This window comes from Anomalospiza imberbis, chromosome Z, assembly GCF_031753505.1.
Source record: "Anomalospiza imberbis isolate Cuckoo-Finch-1a 21T00152 chromosome Z, ASM3175350v1, whole genome shotgun sequence".
Lineage (NCBI taxonomy): Eukaryota > Metazoa > Chordata > Aves > Passeriformes > Viduidae > Anomalospiza > Anomalospiza imberbis.
In genome coordinates, this window is record NC_089721.1 from 20,134,175 (window position 1) to 20,153,603 (window position 19,429).

Consider the following 19,429-nt stretch of genomic DNA (forward strand, 5'->3'; position numbering starts at 1 on the left):
GATGCTTGATATTAAAAAAGCTTAGTAGGAAACCTAAGTATGTCCTGGCCCTGAATAAAGAGTACTGGTGTTGTTTTGTTTTCAAGTGCATGGGTAGGTCACACTAGTTCTGAAAAATTTGGAGGCGCATTCTCTTTGGATCTTCTGGATGTCTCCGGGCCATTCCATATCGCAGCAGCAGCTCAATATAAGGTGGCCAAAATGACTCATCGATTGTTATGTAAGGTTCATGTGGTGTGGCCACTAATGTGTTTATCAGCATCTGGAAGACCAAAAGGATAGGATTTAGGAAATTAACAAAACAGCTAGATTTTATCTCCTTTAACCAAATGTTTACAAATTACTGTGATGTAAGCAATATAAGATACACAGGACTACAGAAGAAATATAAGACCTGTTAAAAGTAGAAGTAAAGCAAAGGACTTCCAATTAGCTACATAACATCTTTTTTGATGTAAAAATGAGAACCAGAATCCTCTTTTATTCCAGAATAAATGTAGATTAAATGCTGTATCAATTACAGAATTAGTTAATGGAGTTAAAAACAAAATCAGTTTTGTCATTCTTTTTCAGTTCATGGAGATCATGTACATGCCCTCACGATATTGCTCATGGGGAGTACTGCACACATTACAGACTAAATAATCTTACCCATCCCATGATGCTCTTTCTATTTATCCCAGATATTTCATCTTTCTACTCAGAGCTTTTAATTGTTATACTGTCCCAATTTCGGTAAGTACAAAATATTTTTTGCCCCTTAGTGCTAAAGACAAATTCAAAATCCTTGCTACCAGATTTTATATTTTTGCATCCTAATAAAAGACCCACTACTAATAAAAGACCCAAATGAACAACTGCTCTTCTTTTTTGGAACATTCTGAAGAAAAACTGTTCCAGTTAATAAGTTTTGTAGTTCCAATTATGACAATTTACTCCAAATGCATTATTCTAGACAAATTTTTACTTAGTTTTTCCTGACATCTGATACTCCAAAATAGCCTTTATGGCTGTAACTTTATCTGTATCTCAGAAAACATTTTTCAAATTTAACAGGGAGTTGAAGCTAGAACACGACTCAACAAAGATAAGGGAAATTGACACTTTAGGTCAGGATGTTGAAATTCAAAATGAGTCTGAATTTTTCAAATAGTGTGTTCTTCCAAACAGAAGTCAGACATTACATGAATATGTTCAGATTTTCAGGAGATTAACAAAATCAGAAAAATATGAACAGCAATTTTAAAGCATTAGAAGAACTTCAAAATTCTTTTTCCGTAAGGGCTGTGGCTACTCTGAATTCTGATCTGTTTTCAAGCTCTGCCTAAATTGGCATTAACAGGTATGCTGAGATATTTGAAGCATGTAAAATGATTTTGATGATATAAGCCCAAAGCCTGGGCTTTAAACTATAGTACTGTGTCATAGTGATTAGATAATAGCATCTTAATACCAGAAAGTTTTTATACATCATGTTTTGCCTCAAGAAAAAAAATTTCCCCAAGGACATCTTACATATAGAAGTCTAGAACTGTCTAAGGAGGGGGAACAGAAAATTTCACTTCAAATGCTACATTTAAGACAAGAAGGAAAATTATGCTTTGCAATTCACATTCATAAATTGCACTGTAATTAAAAATTCACACTAAGCAACGCTTCTATACTTATAAAATAAATCAGAAATGCATGAATTGGATGAACTGATTTCCTTGTATGAGTTAATAATCCAGTTAATGAACAAGACTATTGGCCCTTCTGAGGCTACATATTAATTAGTTCTTCTTTTAGTGTATTGTCATGGTTTGACACTGGCGCAATGCCAGCGCCCCCATGAAAATCCACCTTCCCAAATAATTGCTGTGAGATGTGATCTGAACAGAGCAGAGCAGGCCCAAACTTAATAACAAAGGAAAAAAAAAAACTTTATTAAACTACTACCACTATAGAAGACACACACACTAAAATCCAGGATGAAGACTCTCCACAACACTCCTCCTCCCCACAATCAATTTCCGGCAAAACCACAGTAAGACACCACCCAGAATTCCTGATCAAGTTGCCACCCTTCAGATAATCAAATACTCAGTCTCTCAAAGGAGAGAGAAGTCTCTCTTGCACCACAGACTCCCCCAGGAAACACAACTGCCACCCTTGTGTTTCCACGTCACACGTGGCAACCGCCTGGAGAAAATCTGCCAGTGTGAGAAAATCTGCCATGGTGACACTCTCCTTTCCATGTCACAGTGCTCTCACCACCGTGCATGGACAGACTGCTCATAGGGCTCCTTTAAGGATGCTTTGCCATGGACCAAAAGAGACAACAGTTCAGCATCTCCTCTTGGGACTACAGTCCCTCCCCATTTTCCCCCTGGGGCCGAGGGTCCAAGAACAGAGATCATCTTCTTCCTGAAGACAGAGGGCCTCTTCACACCCTCCTCAGCTCTTTGTTCTCTCCATTCCTGTGTTGGTAGTTGCTGAAGCAGGTCTCTTTGGTCCACCACTGCATCCCCCTAAAATGCAGTTTCTATTGCAGGAGAATTTGGTTCAGTCTATGACTAGCAAGAAAAGTCCAGCCAAAAGCCACTCCATCATCTTCTCTTACCTAAAAATTTCTTCTTCTAACATCTCAGGCCCCAGACTGTCTCTCTTCCTCTGTAAATCGAGGAGTAATATTTTACAAAGCCTTCATTTTCCAGGATAGGGTTAAAAGTTCAGACTCCCCTGAAAGCTGAAATCTCTGCCCAGAAGCCAATTCCCAAGGCTGGGCACCTCCCCCCACCCCCTTCTCCTCTGCCAGCAAATTTACAGGTGCTGTTGTCGGACTCTGTCTCTTCCCTCTGGAAGGGGGGGTGGGGGACAAAGACATCTCCATTTCTCTCCACCCTTCCGTCCACAGGATCTGGCTCGGTCCAGTCTTTCAGCCCCCTTGGCTCACCTCTCCCAGGCTACATGGCTTCCCCTCCCACACCCAGCCTGTGGCTGGTCTGCACTGCACTCTGACCAGAACCAAAGAGACAGCTCCCCTGGGAATTCTTGCTTTTAACCCCCTGTGTTCTCAGAGGCGTGTCCATACCTCCAGTGGTCACTCCAGGCGCCAATATCCAAACCTGACCACTGATTGGTTTGACTACCAACTTCCTGAGAAAATTTACTTCCATGTCAAACCACAACAGGTATATTTCAGAAATATTTTTCTTGAAACAGTATAAAATGAAATGGACCATTTTTTTTGTTAAACACAGTATTTGTCTCTCCCAACATGAGCCACTGAGGCACATAAAACTTCTTTGAACTAAACATTGTAAAATCAAGAAATAAGAGACAGCCATTCTCCAGCCTAAACTGAACATTACTGCCACACCTCTTGTAAAAATTTGGGGTTTACTTTGATAGGAATTAAAATAGAAAACTGACCTAAATTCAAATAATGGTTTGGGTTGGAACGTCCCTTAAAGATCATCTCAATCCAACCCCCTGCCATGGCCAGATGCACCTTCCACTAGATCAGGTTGCTCAAAGCCCCATCCAATTTGGCTTTGAACACTGCCAGGGATGGAGCATCCACAGCTTTTCTGGACAGCCTGTTACAGTGCCTCACCACCCTCACAGTAAAGAATTTATTCTTGACAGCTAATCTAAATATCTATTCTTGCAATTTAAAACTATTCCCCCATGCAAAAAGTTGCTCTCCATCTTTTTATAAGCTCCCTTTTAATACCAGAAGGCTGCAATGAGGTCTCCCTGCACTTTTCTTGTAGATGCAACATTCTTAATCGTTCTAGATTAACTGCCTTCACTAAATACCACATACTGTTATTTATATTAGTAATAAACACTTTATCATCATCAGTACATCTGAGTATTTTAAAATTCCTCAAATCTCTACATAGTAAAAACATCTTACCTCTAAAATGTCATGCAATGTTATCAGTTCTACAACTGGCTCTGCTGAAGAGTTCTGGAAAGACAAACATCCCTCAGCCAAATTGACAAAACCCCAAACCAGTCAGGAAAAATGTTAATTGGCAAAGTAAAATAATTACACAATTATTTGATTGCATAGTACACAATAGATGAAAACTTTTAGTCAGATTTAGTCCCAACAGAAATACAGGTTGCATTTAAATCTACGAGTTCAAAATCCTACACTTCAAATGTAGTATTTTTTGAATTGTCAAGAGCGATTAATTTAAAGTGATCATAATGTTTTCATCTGTGTTTACAGTTACAAATACATCAAATTTATAATGTTGTACAGAACCTTCTGTGAACAAGATATGTTAAGAGGAAAAAATATTTTTCATGAGCTTTAAATAAATGTTTGTAATACAAATTTGACAGAACTCAGGACTTAATTTCATAGTGCCTTAATATTTTTCATGATTTAACAGTGAATATTTACTTGCTTTGAATTTAACTAAAACATTTATCTTATCAAGATTAAGAAATAGAATAATTAAAATTTTAATGGAATAAAAAGGCAATGATAAAATATCACTAGAAGATTACTTATTTTCCTTTGTAGCAAGCAAATCAAGCCATTTGTCTATAGAGATTCCTTTGGCAGCAATGTCAATGTATCTGCTTGTACTGTTGAACGGTAAACCTGTTTCTTTAATTTTCCAGTTTTATTCTTTTTCCCCATGCACTTCAGTTTCAACAAAATACAGGAAATAACATTCCACTGGCTTTCTCAGCATTGCTGTTGAATACATGAGTTTAAGACCTAAGATATTACCAGTTGTGCAGCACCTTATACAAACTCCACTTCTGGAACAGAGGAGAAATACAAGCAAGAAAGAAGAATATTCTGAAAGGCAAGTTCTGGATCCTTTTTCCCAGTTACAGTTTGTAATAGACTTACCTGCAGAGAGTCTGAAGTTTCAGTTTCCAGGAAGAGTCTGCTCAATGGAAGCTCTGCAAATCCTGGAGTTATGACTCGGTAACATCTATCTGCCTTTATATTGATATTTGGCTGAGAAAATAGAATCTACATCACCTATCTGCAAAAAACTCCTTAGAGCAAACATGAAGGTACTTCACAACTTCTGCTGATATATTTGCCCGGTCAAAATTACTACTAATACAATTAAGTACCACTAATCACTTAATGCTTATGAAGTTGTTAAGTAGGATGCTCAGCATTTTATTATTTAGCCTGAAAGGCACCTTCTTCACCCTTCCAATCAGACAGATTTGCATAAATATTCATCAACCTCTAATTTTTCGTATTATTATCTTGAAAAAAATAAAGTAGATTTTTATCTTAGATTTAAAATGCAAGATCATTGTTGCTACAGTCACTACTGTAGCACTAAAGGTGCTGGGCTATGGCAACGGAAGCCAACCTGAGCTGCTATGATGCAGTCTTCACTCCCACTTCCACATGCATGTCGCCAGGTGAAAGGAGGGTGGAACCAGATGAGCAAGGCTTGGAGCAGTTCAAACTGTGCTGCAGCCATGTCTTACAGACATCAACCCTGCACATCTGCCCTCACACAGAACCACTGTGAACACAACATGCTTCAACAAAGTGAAGCAAAATAACTGATGTGCAGAGTTAAGAGCTTGGTGCTGCCAGACTATTGAACCAAGCTGATAACAGAAGTGAATAATGTGTTCTCCTGAACCAACATAGCAGCTAATTTCATTGCTAATGACTACAGTTTCTATTTCTGACACTCAATAAATATAAGCAAAAATGGCTGGCTGTCCTGCCTTCACAGTCAATTGCTTAGATGCAGATTAAGGGGTACCTGTAGTTAAGTCAAGTGATCCAAGTGAATCAAAAGATATAGAAAAGCTATGAATTCATAGAGTGAAAAGAAAGAAAAAGACTGTCAGAAAACAGACTCTGTTTAAGAGTTCAGGAAATGCATAAATAAAATTTAAGCTAAGGAAAGATAAAACCTTGTGTTGAAATTAATCAAAGTAGTTTTTTTGTTTAAGTAAAGTGATTGGAAACGGCCAGCATGGCTTCTCTGTAGACCATTTACATCCAACAAATTTAGTGGCCTTCTACAAGAGTTACAGTATTTGTGGAAAAGGAAGAACAACTGATGCCATCTACCTGGACTTGTGCAAAGCATTTAACACTGTCCCACATGAGACTGTTTCTAAAATGGAGAGACTTAGAACAAAATCTGTCATATTTACTAACAACAGGAAAGTAAGGCATAGCTATGCAGAAAAACTAAGAGTCAACAAAATAAGATATTTGAATAATATTTTGAAAATGAAAACCATGTCTTGACATCTCCAGTTGGTATTTTTATGTGCAAAATATGTGCTTGTGTGGAAAACAGATTTTTTTAAAATTAAAAGATCAGGATTCATTAGCTGCAAATTACAGACAGAAAAAGACAAGGGTGTAATTTGTTGCTTTGATGATGGGTGTGAGCTAGTAGTTTTATTTATAATATTGTTTCTTAGCAGGTTGTAAAAAAGATGAGTCCAAGTGAATACAAACATAGACAATGGTTATTTCTAGGATAAGCTAGGGAATTGAAAAAGATTATCTCACAGGAGAATATAAAGGTGTTACTAGTTCAATTAGCAAAACAAAGAAAGAGAGGTTATGAGACTGTTGCCATAAATATATCAGGAGGAATAAACACAAGAAAGAAACAAAGCTATTCTAGGGAAAATTCTGGTGTAAGAATACCAGTGTTAGACTTGAATAAATTTAGACTGGAAGCTATGAGACAGTTTCTAACAAGAGTACTGAGGCACTATAAGAAAAAACACGGGAGAAACAGCAGTAAAAAAATTATTTGTTCTAAAATGAAGCTCAATTGTAATATTGAAGAAATTATATTATGTGGTTACCTGAAAAAACAGGGAACTGGATTAAAGAAATAATTTCTACTTCTGTAATGTTAAGTGTGCCTGAAATCAAAATCAAAACCTGCATTTTTTCATAGCTTTTTCTGTATCTATCAAATAGTAATGGTAATAGTTTTATTTTTACTGCACACTTTGAATTTATTATGCAAAATACTCCCTGGCTGCCTATCCTCCCTGAGGTTTTACGATACTTTTTGACCCAGTTTGCCTGAACAAAATCTGATGGTTAACATTCCAAACTACTCTGTAATTATAAACATTTTCCCTTATTATTCCAAAAACATTGTTAGACAATTAAAATTTGCTTTGCCAAGGAAAATAGGAATCTACTTGCCCAGTCAAGTGAAAAAAAAAAAAAAAAGAGTCAATTTGGACTTAACCCCACACCCATTTCTAAATTTGGCACAGCTTACAGTTCAGTAAGAAATATAATATATTGCTATGCATCTTACTGGGCAAGGGATATATGCATTAAGAAAAGAAAATGTCCAGCTGGAAACAGCCTTAAATAATATAAAACAACCTGAAAAATGTAAATTAAACCTAGAGGATCAGCTGTAAAAACTATGCTTATTTCAAAATACAACTGCAGGTTCAATGCTAGTGACTTCAAACAGATACTGCATCTAATTAAATTGAACATTTCAAATTTAATAGGTAAAGAAAAGTCTTACCTTTAATGTAATATTTTCACCTCCCTCCAGAAGGGGAAAATGTTCATGCAGAAATCCAACCAAGGCACTCAAGAGTTCGTTCTTAAAGGTGTTTAATTTCAGTGTTTTATTCTTCAGTTCACTGAGTTTTCTAATTTTCAAATTAACAGTAAAAACATAGCAAGAGAACAAGAGATCAAATCAGGTAACTAAAGGTCCCTCCTAAGTAAAAAAATCCCTTATTATCTATTGTTAGAAATTCAACATCTTTAATCACAGGATATAGTAGCATTACTTTCATGCTTCAAATATGGATTACTGAGCAATTATTTGATCTATTAAACAAAACAAGGAATACATTTTAAGAGTTTGCTTGCTCATTTGCTCCTCTTGATATTTAAATTCTTCGATTTGTAACTCAAAAATGTAGAAATACCTTGTGGAAAGATAATCAACTTGGGTATTTGCCTCTTCTTCGATTTTATTAAGAGTCTCTAGCATCTGTTTCTGTTCCTCATACCACTGCTGCTCTCTTTGAAACAGAAAAGTAGGAAATGGCACAACAGATAAATAGTTTCCCTGGGCAGTCAAAAAAAGAAAAAAGCTTACAGCATTCCAAAGTCCAATTATTGTATTACCTTTCCAGTTCTTCTTCCAGTTTTTTATTCTTTGACTGAACTGCTGACAGCAGCACTTCAAGATTATTTTCTAATTTCTGCAACTATAAAAGAATAGAAATTAAACTATTGTTTGCAGGTACTCCAGGCTGTAGTATTTGTTCTATGTAAGGCTACATCTGTAAATCTGATAAAGAGGGACAAAATCATCTGCAATTTCTTAATAAACATTAAAATCTAGTTTCAAATGCAGGAGCTATTCAAAATGTCACTGTGACCAGTTGTTCATTAGTGTCTTCTTGAAGCTCCCAGAGCTTAACAAAATACTTAATTTTACCTGAAGTACACACATGAACTGCTCAGGTGATGAATGGCTAAGGAGAAAATGACTACAGCATCAGGGGTCTATTATCTAAACTATTGCAGCTGCTGGCAAGACTGAATCCATGCTACTTTCACCACATAAGATGTACAGAAAATGAAGATGCATCAAAGAAAGACTAACTGCATCCATGAATTAAATGATCTTCAGTGCTGTGAATATCTGGGACAGGAAATATGAAGAAATAAAACTACTGCAGTCAGAAGCTATAGGAATTACTGAATCTAGGGAGTAGTGGACTCTCAGTGGGCTGTGTCTTCCATTACAGAATCACAGAATGGGTAAGGTTGTGTTGAGAAACACATTCAGTGCAGGTAGCTCAGGGTGCAGCTGCAGCAGAGCTGCAGGTTGAGCTCTGGCAAGAGCCCCAGGCAAGAGGCCATGAACTGCCAACTCTTTGTAGAACAGGGGGGCCTGGGGATCTGTGGCCCTGCCAGGTGAGGGGACATCAAGACATGGCAGGAGCTGATGATGCCTGGACTTTCCTGTGTTTACACTGTGGGGGTATAAAAGCATTTTGGCTTTGAGGGTATAAAATTCCTTTGTTCTGGGTCCTTCCTCAGAGGCACCCAGCTCAAGCTGTTATTCTGTTATTATGCCACGATTAAATATTTTTATAGATCAGGATATGTGAGCCTAAGGGAAGAAGGAAACCTAGGACTGAGCTGGTAAGGACACCTGATCTGAGTGTGGGATGTGTAGCTGCAAATGGGCTTAGTGACTGACAACATGGCTCCTGGACTGTTGGACAGGAAAGTTTCCTTAACCATTGTGACAGGCCACAGTGGGTTATGTGGTCCAACCTCCCTACTCAGGCAGGGGTCATCCAAGAGCATATGGCACAGATTGCATCCAGACAGTTTTTGACAAACTCCAGCAAGGAGTTTGTCACACAACCTCTCTGGGCAATCTGTTCCAGTACACAGTAAAGAAGCTCTTCCTTGTGTTCTTGTGAATCCCATTGCCTCTTGTCCTATTGCTTGGCATCAACAAGAAGAGTATGGCTCCATTCTCTTCAGATACTTGTATAAATTTATGAAGTCCCCTGAGAGGCTGTGGAGTGTCCTTCTTCGAAGATATTCAAAAGCCATGTCGACACAATCCTGTGATGCACTTAGGGGCAGGGTTTAGTGGTGGATTTCGATGGTTGGACTCGATCATCTTAGAGGTCTTTTCCAACCTAAACTATCCTATGATTCTATCTCCAGAAGTCCTTTCTAACTATAGCCATTCTGTGACTAATTCCACTTAACAATTAAAATTCAGCCACAGATCACCTTGAAAACACAATTCTGAGTGGATCTACTTGCCCAAGCACTTGCGCAATGTTAAATGAAACAAGTTTTCAAGATTACTTCCCAAGTAATCTTGAAAAGTACAGTGTGTAGGCTTCAGCCTGAGAAATGGACCCTGCTGCATGATGTTAAAGATGATGGCTAAATCTTTGCAAGGCATGGTCATCAGTCTCCTTGGCATTTCTGTCTCCTGGTGGCACCCAGCACAATGGGACTCCAATCCTAAGTGAGGCCTTGCAGCATTAGTGTAGCAGGGATGTTGATTATCACATAATTTTCACTGCATACAGATAAGTTTGTTGAGCTACTGTGATTAGATGGTGTGTCCAGAGGCAAAATACTGTTTATTTTGCACTATTCAGTGACTTGTGCAATAAGTCAGTTTACAACCTCACTCATTACAACTAGGAAATTCTACTAGTTATATTAGAGGGGGAAAAAAGCATTAGAAAAAACATAAATGGCTGAAGGAAAATACACATCATTTTAGCAGTAGTCCACACTAGGAACAGTCACAGGAAAATGCAGCAATTGCATATATTGTTTTTCTTTCTTTTCCCAACAAAATTTTATTAGACTTACCTCTTCTTTTCCTAATTCTAACAGTACATCTGGATTGGTAGAAATTACTGAAAAATAAAATTAATAAAATTAATTGTTTATTTTTTGCACTGGATGATAAAGATTTATTTATAATGAAAAGCAGCTTGACTAGAAAAAAATTTGTGTAGCTTCTGAATAACAGTTTGGCTCTCAGTAGCAGTTTAACCACATGCTGTGGTGTCCTGCTGGGCTAACCTACTATCACTATTCAGCAAATTTAATCAGACTGTAAAAAGTGCACTGTTAATGCTTGTGTGTTATTTTTATACCTGAACTAGCTCCAAGTACATTGGTGTAGGTGCATAATGAATAAACAGTACATTTCTATACACTACAAGACAAGCAAGCCTGATTTTTTCAGGAGAAGGCATTCAATCAGTATTACCAATGTGGGCAATAAAACTCTTCCAGTCCTCCAATTCCTTGTTAAATAGCCTCCTAAATGCTTGATCAGGACCATAGAACCTAGCTTTAATAACTTCAGAAGCATGTCACCATCCTTACTCTTCACAAGAACAGTAGGGAGATGAATGGCCCAGCAAGGCCAATATCCTAACTCAAACACTGAGCAACAGCAATACCTAAGCAAAACCAAAGTACAATTCAAGAAGATGGAAATTTTTCTCCAGAATGCTTCTACAAAATGCAGTGATTTATGACTCATGCATTTTCAGAATAAAAATTGAATTCTTGTTTTTTTACAGCATTCAACAGACTCTTTCAACAGACTCAGATCCATGTCAACTTGCAGCTTCTGCATAAACATGACTTTTTTGAAATATTTCAATACATTAACAGGAGAAATGAAAGCTATTCTAACAGATTAAAATCTTTATAAGGCAGATTTTTTGTGCAAGTTTGGGCTTGAAATCTCTAATCTTACAAATAATTACTTAAATAAAAAATTCCTTAATCAAAAAGGAAATCCTTAACCCTCTCATGACAGCATTAAACATATCCTAAATAGACACAGTCTATTTAATAAATTTAGAAAAGTACTTTCTTTGGTAATGTTATAGTACTTAACTCAAAAATTTTAAGAAGCTTTATATCAGTAGTTTTAAATGAGCTGTTTGTTCTGAGATGAAAATCAGAAAAACTACTGATGTATCAAAAATGCATTAAATGAAATGCTTCAAATAAATCTCCTTTTAATTGGAAAATTACTGTTTCTAAATCTTGACGCAAAATTTGAGTAGTCTGCTCCCAATTGAGCTTAAGAGCTGCAGAAGACAGCAGTCTGTGCTTTATTAGAGTAAGATTTCTTTATTTACATTAATATACTACCTACATGCAACGTTGCATTCTCCAGGATGCAACACCTACATGTGATAAAATTAATTGGTGCACTTTTATTCACATTCACTGGCATATTTGAAAAAAAACCCATACAATTCTTCCCTCTGCCATTTCCTGCTGACATGATCTTTATAAGCCTTCCCTTACTAATTATTATCAATTTTTACAACTGTCTCATAACACTTCTTTATTTCTAGATACCTAATCCTGAGTTCATGCTTGCCATTTACTGTTCATATTGTGTGAGTATCAGAATAGAAGGCCCTGCGTTCCTGGGAAAGAAATCACTAGCCATAATTTAGTGAAGGAACAATGCAGATCTAAAACACTGGGACAACACACTTAGGCCAGCTGCTGCTGTAAATTCACTGCTTGCTCAATCCACAATCAATTAAATCTTTTTCAGTTTTGTTGAATCATTACACTTGCAAAAATCAAATGTCAGAGAAAATTGCCTAGTGATACAAAGTACAATTACTAAGAAAAATACTACCAGATGCTAGGAATGTAAAAGCAACTACTATGCACATGTTTATACAGAAACTCATATTAAAATAAAACAAAAAAGTATTTGGCAGAATACTGCTATTTTGCAAAGAAAAACAGAAATTACGCGGAGACCACAACTGTTTGAAATGGTTTAAATATGGTTGCTTTCACTTACTGATTTTGCAAAGGTAAAAGTTAAATTTTATTTTTATACGCCAAAAGCTTTTTTAGAAGTTTTAATTCAGCTGATTTAGCAGATCTTGAGCTACATAAATAATACCAGAAATTGAGAAAGAAAAAGACACTAAAGTAAAAACTTTGCAATAATAAAATTTGCATCATGAATTCAAGCCTGTTTGCCAATATTGTGCTCGAAAAAATGTAGAACTGCCAAGATATAACCACTGAAAATAAGGTTTAAGATTGAAATGCTGACAGGTTCTCATTTACAGGAAATGAACTGGCCACTACTAAAAGCTAAAACCAAAGTAAAAAGACAGCCTGACATTCATGCTCTATTAGTAAATTGTGTTAAATCAGTATTTCTGCTATTTCTATTTAGATAAAATCAGACAATGTTTTCAATTAAGTAATTCCTCCTTCAAAACAAATAGTAGGTAGAAAGAAGCCAAGACAGAGAAGTAAGCAAAGAGGACTCCTCATTTTCATACAAGCACCATAACTCTATTCAAATTCTTAGCAGGAACGTTTTTCTTCCACTGGAAAGGGAGCCAAAAAAGGCAAAGATTTTGTTGTAAAGTATTAATTATAGATAATTCTCTAATAAAAAATTAAGATTTCTAATAAGAAATATTATCATCTGGGAAGAAGTAAGAATGGTTGAACAAAGCAAGTCAGCAAGCCAAAAAAATAGGCCAAGGATATTTTTAAGCCAATACCTTGATGTTTAATATACATATTTTAGTACGGAAATCTAACAGCCTCAGGTATTTTACCCAGATAAAAACTAAGTTCTTTCAATTAATTTGCTTTAAGCCAGCAACTTATTCGTAAACAGCAGCCAGGAACCAGTATGTTCCAAATTCATTCAATGACATGCCTTTGGTCTACATACCTCAGAAGCACTGGAGGCTGACAGCTCTTGGAGTGAAGCTAACAACACTGAACTATGAATTTATACTAATACAGCAAAAGTATCTATTTATTAAAAAAAAAAATATCCCGGCTTCTCTTATTTAGTGATGAGATGCAGCAAATACATAGACTTTGAAAAAAGTTGGAGAACTGCCTCTAATGTTGATCTGGAAAGGCATTTCCATTTGGCTAAATAACAAAACGTTGGAAATCACCACATGCTGTCTATAACATTCCTATAGTTTTGCAAATACTACAAAACCAAGCCTCTACTGGCATAAAAATATTCAAATGAGTCAATATATTAATTTGAAGATTAACTAGAAGTTTTATGGGATTGACAGGTGCTAACAGGTCCTTGATGGGAGACATAACCACGAGCACTACCGGAATATAAATGACAGTGTAGTGTGAACTGTTTAAGGAATGTCCATATGGGACATCTAAAAACAAAGATTACTTTACTCACACTTATATCCTGAATGCTTTTATTTCCAGTGTCTGGCCACATCAGCCTTGCAAGAGGGTGAAATCTATCAGCAATGGTGCTTATGTACAAAGAGAACTTTGAAACTTGTACATAAGTTCTCTTATGTACAAAGAGAACTTTGAATTTTATCAATTCAAAGGGAATTGATACCCTTTGAATGATAATGCCTAACAACTACCACTAGCCTCAGTGGTTTGTGCTTCTTAGGATCAGTAAGTGTTCTGGATTCCTGTGTTGTTTAAAAATTCTAGTGTCTCCTACCACTGTATCTTGACTTGAAATCTCCAATCCCTGTTAATTCAAAATAGGTATTTTACTACAGTCTAAAGGGCTTAGCACTAAAGGTCTATTTCAAAGTTTCAACTATCACATCATAATACGGCACACCTTTAATCAGAAAAATAATCAGATGATGTATGGCTAATGTATCAGCTTCTTAAAAGACATAATGAAGACAATATTATTTACTAAAGTATTTCTGTTCTAGAAATGAAATACAAATAAAAGATAGCGAAAAAACAATCACACAGAAAAAAATATGAAGGAGGACAACAGGATAATGAACTTTTCTTATTTAGTTAGGAGAGCTGCTAAAAGTTGTTTTTCCATTTAACTGACTGATGAATGGTGGTATGAATCACACACTTATTTGTCCAGAATCATAGGATTAAGTTATAGTGGAATACACTTTTAATTTCAAGTTGACTTAGAACTGAAGTGCAAAAATAATGAAGAAACTAAACATACATGCTACTTTATAAGGTAGCATTATTTTAAAGTAGTTATGGAATGAAAATACAACCAGCAGACTTTAATATACTCATGGCCTAGATGAAAGAAACTTTGCAGTTTATATAAGCATTCTTTACAAGGAAACAGTTACTTACATTCAGGATTTCTTGCTTGCCACTGATGAAAATCTACTGTTAAAGCTTTGCATTGCAGCATTAACAAGTAAAGCTGTGTAACAAAAAAAGAAGCATCTCGTGAAGTGTGTTGAGTTGCATTGGCATAAAATGAGGTAGAAAAGGATAGAAATTGAATTGTTAAGTTGATACAGCAGAAAATGAAAGAGCATCTATTACAATAGAACACTAGTTTCTTCAAAATATTTTACAGTAATTCACAGGGATCAAGGAATGTTCCTATTATTTTTTCAAAATGGGGAAATGAGGAGTCAAAGTTGGCAGACTTGTGAAGGCCCTTCAGAGGAAGGTTTGCACAGGTAAAGAAATGCTTTCTGATGTCGTTTCTGAACCTCACTTTGCATATTTTCGAACCATTCCCACACATAATATCACTGGGTATCAGGTAGAAGATATCAGCATCTCCCTCTCCACTTCCCTGAGGAAGATGTAGAGAGGAATCAGGGTACCCCTCAGCTCCTTCTCTACAAAGTAGAAGCCCAAAGGCCTCAGCAGTTCCTCACAGGACATGCCTTCCAGCCCTCGAACCAGCTTTGTTGCCCTCCTCTGGATGCACTCAAGGACCTTCACAACCTTCTTAAATTGTGGAGTGCAGAACTGCACTGAGCACTCCAGGTGAGGCTGCAGAGCCCTGAACACAGGGATAATCCCCTCTCCTGTGGCTGGCAGTGCCATTCTCAAGGCTCCCAGGATGCCCTTTGCACTCCAGGCTGCCAGGGCACGCTGTGGGCTCCCCCTGAGCCCTGTCAACCAGCACCCTCAGATCCCTTCCTGCAGGGCTGCCCAGCAGCCACTCCTTTCCCGCTGTTTCTGCTGTCAGTAGAAGTCATGCCACTGAGGCTTGACCAATGTTCCAAGCTAGCTAGATCCCTCTGCAAGGCCTCTGGCCCCTCCAGAGTGTCAACAGCATCGTCCAGTTTGGAGTCATCAGCCAGTTTGCTCACGGTGTATTCCAATCCTTCATCCAGATCAGTGATAAACACATGGAACAGAACTGAGCTGCACCCTGAGGAACACTGCTGGCAGCCCCCTGAGCTCTACACTTCAGCCAGGTCTTCACCCAGCACTCTGTGAACCTGTTCATCCCACAGCTGCACAGATGTCCAGAAGGATGCTGTGAGGGATAGTATAACAATGACATTTAACAAGAAGAAATTACATATGCATTGATTAAGAAAAAGTCCAAATAGCTATTGAAGTTACACCCCTTTCTCCTCCCATTTTGCTGCCTATGTTAGTAATTTATCAGTTGCAGTTTTCAAAGTTAGTAAGACAAAAATCTGTCCTTATCTTGATTCCTGAGGCTTCAGTTATATTTCCTCTCCCCTGTCCAGATGAGCAGGGGAGTGATGAACAGCTAAGCTGGCCAGATAGGATTAAACCTGCCATAGGGAACTGGCAGGTGAAGTGGTAAATCCAATATCCCTAATATTTGAAAAGTCATGGCAGTCTGGTGAAGATCCTACTGACTGGAAAAGAGACACACAACTCCATATGATTGAGAAAAAGAAAAATCTGGAAACTACAGATTGATCAGTCTCACCTCTGTGCTCAGCAAGACCAAGGAACAGATCCTCCTTGAAATTATGCTAAAGCATGTGGAAAATTAAGAGGCAACTGTTGTTAAGCAACATGACTTTAAGGGCAAATCATGCCTGACAATTTTGGTGGCTTCCTATAGCAGGATTAGGGCATTGGTGCATAAGGGAAGACCTACTGATGTAATCTATTTCAGAGTTTTGCAAAGCATTTGACACTGTTTGGAACAACATCCTGGTCATTAAACTGGAGACATACAGATTTGACAGACCACTCAGTGGGTAAGGAATTGGCTGGATGGTCACACTCACAGGTAGAGTCAACAGTTCAGCATTGCGCTGAAGATCCCTGATGAGGGGGCATTCCATAAGCCTTGATTCTGAGACAGGCACTATGTAACATCTTTGTCAGCGACATGGACAGGGGGATCAATGGCACCCTCAGCAAGTCACTGACAGCACTAGGTTATGTGGGACAGTTGACACACTGCAGGGAAGGTATGGCATCCAGAGGGATCTGGATAGGCTTAAGAACTGCACTAGTATGAAACTTATGAAGTTCAACAATACCAAGCACAAAGTCCTATACCTGGGTCAGGGTAGTCCCCAGTATCAATACAGGCTGACTAAGACACGACATGAAAAGTTGGACACATGCACTTGCAGTCTAGAAAGCCAACTGTAACACCTGCATCAAATGCAGCATGGCCAGCAGACAGGTCAAGGTAGGTGATTCTGCCCCTCCACTCTGCTTTGGTGAGACCCCACCTTGAGTGCTGCCTCTAGCTCTGGGGTCCCCAACATAAGAACGATGTGAACTTGCTCAAGTAAGTCTGGAGGAGAACCACAAAGATGACTGGAGGGCTGGAATACCTCTCCTATAAAGACAGGTGAGGGGAGTTGAGGTTGTTCAGCCTGGGAAACACTATAGGACCTTCCAGTACATAAATAGGGCCTAAAAGAGAGAAGAGAGACTGTTTACAAGCTCACTTCCCCATAGGACATGGGGAAATAGCCTTAAGATGACAGAGGGCATGTTTAGACTAGATACTAGGAAGAAATTCTTTGTTGTGTAAGCAAAGAGACACTGGAATAGGCTGCCCAGAGAAGCTGCAGATGCCCCATCCCTAAAAGGGTTCCAGGCCAGGCTGGATGGGCCTTAAAGGAACCTGATTTAGTTGAAGGTGTCTCTGCCTATGCCTTGGTTAGAACTAGATGATTTTAAGGGCCCTTCTAACCCAAGCCATACTGTGATTCTATGGTCTTAAGAGAAAATGAAATATTTTTAAAAACCCATTGTCTTACCTTGGCATCTGATGGTAGCACTGTTTCTGTTCCTAGAACCATTAGCTTGTTCTGACACTTGGTAGAAAAGAAAAGAAATAAAGCATAAAGAAAGTTTGTTTACTCTTCTCTGTTTTAAGAACAAAACACTATTCTTAGAAATTTAAACATAACTTTTAAAATATAGAAATAAAATAATTTTAACTTGGATCCTTCCGCATCCCTTATACCCTAACCATGAATAGCAAATTAAGAAATGTTTTGAAATCACAACACAGTAATGTAGAACTTAATTAACTCTGAAGCAGAAAGTTGCAGCTAAAAAAAGATATATTCTTTGAGTAAAAAGGCAATTTATGAGGGAAAAGTTCATATGGGGAAAGGCATTGAACAGATAAAGAACATGAGAAACTGGGAAGAGAGTCATGGACAAGGCTGTACAGGGAAGCTACTGAAAAGTTAACACACTTTCTGCTACACTTCTGGCTTTCCAAACAGATTGCTCCAAACAGAGCAATCATATTATAATATGTATTTTTAGTTTTAAGTCATTTAGGGCAGTATACTGTACAGTTCAGAAGTGGTCTGGTTTATGGGAGAATATTACATCAGCTCTCATGACTGCAATGGGGTGTATATGCAGTCTGAAATTCAGCCCACCGCAAATATCCAAGGCATAAAGTGGTGACACCTGCTAAACTCTCTTTTTTTCTAACTGTCACCAATGTAACCTGCCCATAACAAGGCAGGATGTATTCTATGAAGCAATACTTTGGAAACCTTGCTGTTAATATTTGCATACCAGAACACTGTATAGGATTTCTCCCACAAAAATTGTTCATGATGACACTAAATTATTGGAACATTTCATGCAACCACATAACCTAGGAGCTAATAAAATGACTATTAGTTTAAACATTTTGCTGAAACATGAACATTTTGCATCTAGAATGCAAAATCCAAATAATAAAAATCCTACTATTTTCATCAACTTCCAAAAATAACACATCACTTCTTATATTATTTTGGGCATGCTGGGAATGAGATACGAGATATCAAATATTTTCAATTACATTCAGAACAGTAAACATTCAGATTTCTCTTCTAATTTGAAAATCAAGGAAAGTTCAGTTCCTCCAAACAAAAGTTCAGAAAATGAGACATAGAATTCCCTGCCACTTGTTACATGTGAACTTATCTGAATACTCAACAAGAAATAAATCCCATTAGTCTTTTTAAACCAACTTGTGTAAAATTATTGTACTGTGAGTTGTCTGTACTTTGTTCTAATTTAAGTTTGGAAATACTTTTACTTCAGTTTCTGGTATTTTATTGTTTTGAACCTACAACTCAAAACTCAAGGAAATAGCACGTACAATAGAAAACTGAGTGAAGCGATTAAGACTCTGAAAATATAATTTAGAATACGATTTTTCATCAGATTCAGCAGAATCTTAAAAGAAGAACAGCATTCCCTAAGAACTGATAAAAGTTTATCTTTTCTAGGAATCCTGAAAATAAAAATAACCAGCCCTAAACTGTTATTTGTTAACATATTGTACTACGTACAAGAGATAAATTTTAACCATGATAATGTAACTGTAAGTTTGCAAGGGAGTAAGCACTAGCCTATCATTTATATTTGCATACCTCTTCCAACTGCTTCCAAATACTCTCACATTCACCCAAGAGTTCTTCCTTGGCATCTACAGGACCAGCTGTGTTAGTGATTTCTGATAAATATCCAGCCTATTAACAAGCAAATAGAACAGTTATCATGTAGATCTACAATAAATGATTTCTTAATCATACCTGTCATTTCAGATCAACTGTGTAACAGAATAAACTCCCTTAATTCAAAGCTTTTAGCTAACTTCTCTATTGTTTTAGAATGCACCCAGCCATTAAGTAA

The 19,429-nt window shown here is 37.3% G+C and overlaps 1 protein-coding gene across 1 annotated transcript in view; it reads right to left on the reverse strand.

Annotated features, from left to right (window-relative positions):
* Positions 1-19,429, reverse strand: part of CENPK (centromere protein K) — a 21,945-nt gene continuing 2,516 nt past the window's right edge. The window contains exons 2-10 of the mRNA XM_068176859.1: positions 19,168-19,266; positions 17,539-17,595; positions 14,657-14,729; positions 10,376-10,422; positions 8,138-8,220; positions 7,939-8,031; positions 7,521-7,671; positions 3,905-3,958; positions 1-262 (exon numbers count right to left, since the gene is read on the reverse strand). Of these exons, the coding sequence (XP_068032960.1) occupies positions 104-262; positions 3,905-3,958; positions 7,521-7,671; positions 7,939-8,031; positions 8,138-8,220; positions 10,376-10,422; positions 14,657-14,729; positions 17,539-17,595; positions 19,168-19,266 (816 nt within the window). The 3' untranslated portion in view covers positions 1-103. The remainder of the gene's footprint in view (positions 263-3,904; positions 3,959-7,520; positions 7,672-7,938; positions 8,032-8,137; positions 8,221-10,375; positions 10,423-14,656; positions 14,730-17,538; positions 17,596-19,167; positions 19,267-19,429) is intronic.